The 6,000-nt window shown below is 47.7% G+C and overlaps 1 protein-coding gene across 11 annotated transcripts in view; it reads right to left on the reverse strand.

Annotated features, from left to right (window-relative positions):
* Nucleotides 1–6,000, reverse strand: part of LOC126981290 (protein turtle-like) — a 226,557-nt gene that overhangs the window by 36,546 nt on the left and 184,011 nt on the right. For all 11 annotated transcript variants that reach the window (XR_007733876.1, XM_050832192.1, XM_050832194.1 and 8 more), the window contains 3 exons: nt 5,601–5,829; nt 4,911–5,186; nt 2,215–2,502 (listed from right to left, as the gene is read on the reverse strand). Coding sequence is in view for 10 of the 11 variants with exons in the window: in XM_050832192.1 (XP_050688149.1) it covers nt 2,215–2,502; nt 4,911–5,186; nt 5,601–5,829 (793 nt within the window). In the remaining variant the exon portion in view is untranslated. The remainder of the gene's footprint in view (nt 1–2,214; nt 2,503–4,910; nt 5,187–5,600; nt 5,830–6,000) is intronic.

Consider the following 6,000-nt stretch of genomic DNA (forward strand, 5'->3'; position numbering starts at 1 on the left):
TTTCACTTGCCACAGGTGGTGGATTTCATGATATACTTTTGTTTTGTTAGTTACCTTAAATTAAGGTTAAGCTAAAACTCTTTCCATCACCTTTTAAATGTTCGAGTGTTCGGTCACTTAACCAAATTCCCCTAGACAACCTCCTGAGTGCTCGTAACAATGTTGTAAATGGTTTTGATATTTCTGTTTTGTTTTCAGTGGCGGTGTTGTAATTTACTGGATGGATGAATGGTAGGCAGAGGCAGTGGTTCTGTAGTAGTAGTAGCAGTAGTAGTAGTTGTAGAATGAAGAGAAAGAAAAGGAAGGAGATGGAAAGGGAAGGAAAGGCGAAAGAAGGAAAGAAAGTAATGGGGAGTGAAGGAAAGGTGAGAGAAAGAATTAAAGTGAAAAGGAAGGTAAGAGGGAAAGGAAGGCGCTCATGAAAGAAATATAAAGTAGTTGTAGTAAAAGTAGTAGTAGTAGTCGTAACGGTAGTCGTAGTTTATGGTCGTGCCTCTCAGGAGTTGGGTCGCCGCCGTCCAATTTCACGCCGATGGCAATAAAGGTTACTATCGCGGAGACAAGTGTGTTGTGTGTGTTCTGTGTGTTGTGTGTGTGTGTGGGAAGGCAGCACGCCAGCCAGTCAGGGAGTCAACCCTTTAGCTATCCGGCCACTCAGCTACCCAGTAAGCCACTCAGTCAGTCAGTCAGCCAATCAGTCGATCAGTTAGAAGTCAGCACCCCCAGTCAGTCAGTTAGACAGTTAGTTAACCAGTCAGTCAAACAGCCACAGCGCCACAGACTCAAGCAGCTAGTACGCCAGTCAGCCAGCCAGTCAGCCAGTAGGTCAGCCAGTAGGTCAGTCGGCCAGCCAGGAGGTCAGTCAATCAATCAGTCAGTCAGCCAGCCAGTCAGTCGATCCTTGCGCCGAAGATTGAAGCAGCTAATACACCAGTCAGTTAGTCAATCAGTCAGGTCAGTCAGTCAGCCAGCCAGTCGGTCAATCCTTGCGCCGAAGACTGAAGCACCTAATCCGCCAGCCAGTCAGTCAGTCAGTTAGTCAGTCAACCACCCAACAAACTAGAATGCCAGGTAACCAGCCACCCAGCCAACCAAGTAGAATGGCAGTCAACCAGCGCGAGCCAGCCATTAAGTCAATTGGTATGCTAGTCTGCCGACCAGCCGACCAACCAACCGACCAGCCTACACCAATGGACGAACCAAGGCTGCGTTACAAGTAGTCCCTCAATAGCCTGTTCATCCGCCTCTGTAGCCTAATTACGCCCTTTCTCTCTTCCCTCCGCGGCTGAATGCGATCCTCTCCTCTCCTCGCGCGGGGGTTTAGTTTTCCTCCCCCCGAACAAGAGAAGGAAGTGAAGCGGCGAGGTGTTTGTGTTGCTGAGAAGTGTTTGTGAAGGGGAGGAAATGCGCGTGTGTAGACCTAGTGATGAAGTGATTTTGGTTCTTGTTGTTGCTGCTAAATGAATGGTTCCTCCAGTCTTAAGAGTTGTGTGGACCAGGTGTTGAAGTAATTTTGGTTGTTGTTTAATGCGTTGTTCTTCCTTAGTGTTTATACCGAATGTGGAGGTAATATTGGTTGCTGTTGTTTAAGGCATGTTCCTCCTTTTAGTGATAATCTTTAATATCACACATAATATTTCAAAACCAAGGAGAGGTGAAGGAAAAATGATGTATAAAACTACCAAACATTAACACAATAACCACAAACTTAACCTTTGTGCTTGTGTGTGAGTGCGAGAGAAACTAATTCAATAAGGAAAACTAAAACCACACACGTATAGAACCCGTGAATAAGAAACAAAAACAAAAACGGGAAAGGCATGAACGAGAATGAAAATATAAAAAAGATAACGGAGATGAACGTACAAGGCAATAATACAAGAGATACACTGAGAAATAAAACCAAAGTAACACCCGGTAACACAACATCGGGGCGGTTTCACAGTTCCCCAAGACGGGTTAGTAAGCTCCCAAACCAATACCAGAGCCTTCGAAATTTCCTTGTCTGGTGTTTATATTTACGTTCACAAATTTGATGGAACTATACAGGAAAAGTCTTGTTTATTCAGTGTGGCATCGAAGACCTCCCCATTTTGGATTGTATGTGATTCTAAAGTTTGGTTCGGGCTGTTACGAAGACACTGTGTTGGACTGTGAAATCGGCTCATCATCCCTGCACCCACAACCAAACCCTCATTCAACCACGATACTCACATTCCACGTTGAGATAAGCCGTCGCCTTCTGTGGGGTACCGATGCCATTCGACACCTCGCACGTGAAGAAGCCGCCATCCTCGGAGCTGGTGGGGTTGATGACGAGCGCTCCGTCGCGGCGAATGAAGGAGCGGGAGTCCAGCCAGGAGAGCTTGTCGATAGAGACCCCCTCACGCTTCCAGTTGACAGTCACGTTGCCCGGTAAAGCCTTGGCCTCACACGGGAACTCCACCTTCTCCCCTTCAAGCAGCGTCTGGTTCTGGGGCGGCTTGACGATCACAGCGCCGCCTGGAGGTGAGGAAAAGCGAGAGGGATGAGGGAATGGGTAAAAGAAGTGTAGATGGATGAGGAGATGAAGGAAAACTGAAGTAGGAAAAGTGAGAGTAGACGGAGGATGAAAAATGATGGGAAAACAGGTAAAGAAAGCAAGTGTAGATGAATGAGGAGATGAAGGAAAACGGAAGTAGGAAAAGTGAGAGAAAATGAAGAAGGGAAAAACAGGTAAGTATAAAGAAAACGTAAGAAGAGTGAGAGTTAAGGGTAGACTGAACAATTATAAAGGTAGCTGGAATGGAGAGAAAATAGGAAGATGTCGAATATTCTTAAGTTCCCCGTCATTCCTATTCTAAAATGCACATGACCGTTTTCTTTCACGCATTCATTTTTCCTTTTCTTTCAATGCTGGCGCCTAAACACCCTAATATCCTACACAGTTCAAAGGCAAAATGAAAGAAACTCAAGCGAAGAAAAGATGAAGAAAAAAACTCGAGTCGCACATAACAAAACACACACACACACACACACACACACACACACACACACACACACACACACACACACACACACACACACACACACACACACACACACACACAACGACTTTCCCTGCTAAACGATATAATCAGTGAGAATTACATTTCGTGTCTTTGAAAAGGTTTTAGGTGTGGAGTGAAGGAAGGAAGGAAGGAAGGAAGGAAGGAGGGAAGGAAGGAAAAAGGAAGGAAGAGGGAGGGAAGGAAGGGAGGGAGAAAGAGAAAAAAGAAGGAAACAAAAAAAAAAGAAGAGGGAGGGAAGGAGGAAGGAAGGAAAATAAGAAGGAAGGGATGAATGAAGGAGAAACGGGAAGAAAGAAGGAAATAAGAGGAAATAAGAGAGGAGGGGATGGAGGAAAGTAAGGGAAAAATGAATGAAGGAAGGAAAGGAAAAAAAGGATGGAGGAAAACAAGAAAAAAAGAAGGAAGGGAAGGGAGAAAGACAAAAGATGGAAGGAAAAAAAAAGTAGGGAAGGGAGAGAGATAGGGAGAGAGAGAGAAAGGAAGGGAGAAAGAAAGGAAGGGAGAAAGAAAGGAAGGGAGAAAGAAAGGAAGGGAGAAAGAAAGAAAGGAAGGAAGGAAAAAGGGGCGGTAAGGAAGAAAAAGAAGAAAGGAATGAAGGAAAGAGAGGAAGGAAGGAAGGAGGAAGGGCTGAAGTAAGGATGGACGGAGGGAAAAAGGAAAGAAAAAGAAAGAGGATAAAGAAGCAAGTGGAGGAAGGAATGAAGGAAAAAACGAAAAAAAGAGAGAGAGAGAGAGAGAGAGAGAGAGAGAGAGAGAGAGAGAGAGAGAGAGAGAGAGAGAGAGAGAGAGAGAGAGAGAGAGAGAGAGAGAGAGCACATAGTTATAACCTCTATTAAGAGTTAAACCAGCCCAAGGAAGAAAGACACTCCCGGCCATTACGGTGACGAGGATAAATAAGCAGCTGAGAAGCGTGCTGCCTCCCGAGACGCCGCGGAGAGGAGAGAAAATTAAGGCGCTAAAACACCCATTAAGGCGGGAGGAAGGGACGCAAGCAGGGACACATTAACTGAGGAGGAGGAGGAGGAGGAGGAGGAGGAGGGGGAGCGAAGAGAAGAGGAGGGGTTGAACTAATGAAGGAAGAATATTGGTTGCTGTTGTTTAAGGCATGTTCCTCCTTTCTTTGAGTGTAAATCTTTTAATACCACACATAGTATTTCAAAACCAAGGAGAGGTGAAGGAAAAATGATGTATAAAACTACCAAGAACAATAATATCTAACTATCTAACTAATGAAGAGCATATGCCCGGGGATGCGTCGCTTCCCTCACCCGCCGCCTATACTCCCGAGAGTCCCCATGAGTAAGCTCCCACGCAGCCGCCCTGTCCATCCCAAGTCCCTCCCGGCAGGATCGGCTGACTTGCCCCAGACATGAGTTACGTGGGCGTCCCCTTCGTCTCCTCCACTCAGGGTTGCCTCGCACAGAAACAACCCAGTGAACAGAATCGACGTCCGGGAGGCGCGCCACGTGCCCATATAGCCAAAGTTGGCGTTCACGGACTCGGGTGGTGAAAGTTCTCGATTCAGTTTCACGGAGTAGTCGCTGGTTCAACACTAAAGTCATTCCAGCGACACCCCATGACCCTGCGAAGGCACTTGGTACCAAAGGCATCGACACGCCTCTCCAAGTTGCTATTCAGTGTCCACGTCTCACAGTAAGACGGGAGTACAAGTGACTTAAAGTTTTGAATCTTTGTCCGCCTGCATAGATATCGACAACGCCCATTCCGTCGAGTGACTTCCTGGTGAGACTCAATAATGTTATGCACTACGCTACCAAGGTATGTGAAGCTTTTGGTGACCTCCAAGCACCACTTCAGCACTTCTCCTCACCACCATAACACCTGCATCTCAACTCTTACCTGCAATCACCACCTTGGCGTCGTGGTGCACGCGTCCCTCGGGGTTCCTGGCGACGCACACGTAGTCGCCGATGTCCTCGTCCCTTATCTTGTTGATCCTGAGTTCCGTCCCGTCGTTGAAGATGCCCACCGTCTCCGAGGGCTCCACCGTCTTGTCGTCGCGGTACCAGAAGATCTCAGGCTTCGGTGTGCCCTCCGCCTCGCAGTTCAGGATGATGGAGTCGCCGATGTTGACGTATGTGACATCATCCGGGGTGGTGGTGAAGCGAGGGGGAGCTGGTGGTGGGGGAGAAGGGGGAGAGAGAGGTTAACTGCGGATTTCCTACAGTCAGACCTCACCAAGCTACAGGAATGGAATATCCAGCACACCAATACCACATGGGAAACACTCCACTACCCACCACAGAGGCAGAGAAAGACCTGGGACTGTATGTTACCAGGCTACCAGTGAAAGGGAAATGCGTGCCAATCGCAGCGGACGGGTTAAGGATGGTGATGATAGTGATGATGATGATAGTGAAGTGAGGATGAACCAGAAACGTAGAGGAGGGGAAGAAATAAAGGATGATAAAGAAGAGCATCCATCCAGACAAACACACAAACACACACACACACACACACACACACACACACACACACACAAACACCATCCCCACCCCCCCAACACCCACCCCACAACCACATACGTACCATGAACATCGAGGTGGATCCATGTGCCGTTGTCCGTGGCGCCCGTTCGGTCCAGGTAGAAGACCTTGCATTCATACCAGCCCTGGTCCTCCTCCTTCACCGACGTTAGGTTGAGCGAGGCCAGGCCGTAGGTGGTGTCCGGGTTAACCCTGGACGCCCGACCCTTGTAGTTCTCCTCCACGTGGGGGTCATAGCCTTCGTACCAAATGTATATGGGGATTTTGTGGTGCTGGAGACGGGGAAAGAAAACGGGATCTGGTTAGGAGGAGCTGAAGAGAGGGAAGGAAGAAAGACAAAAGATGGAAGGAAAAAAAGTAGGGAAGGGAGGAAGATAGGGAAAGAGAGAAAGGAAGGAAGGAAACAGGGGCGGTAAGGAAGAAAGAAAGAAGAAAGGAGTGAA

The sequence above is a fragment of the Eriocheir sinensis genome, chromosome 47 (assembly GCF_024679095.1).
Source record: "Eriocheir sinensis breed Jianghai 21 chromosome 47, ASM2467909v1, whole genome shotgun sequence".
In the NCBI taxonomy this organism is placed as follows: Eukaryota; Metazoa; Arthropoda; class Malacostraca; order Decapoda; family Varunidae; genus Eriocheir; species Eriocheir sinensis.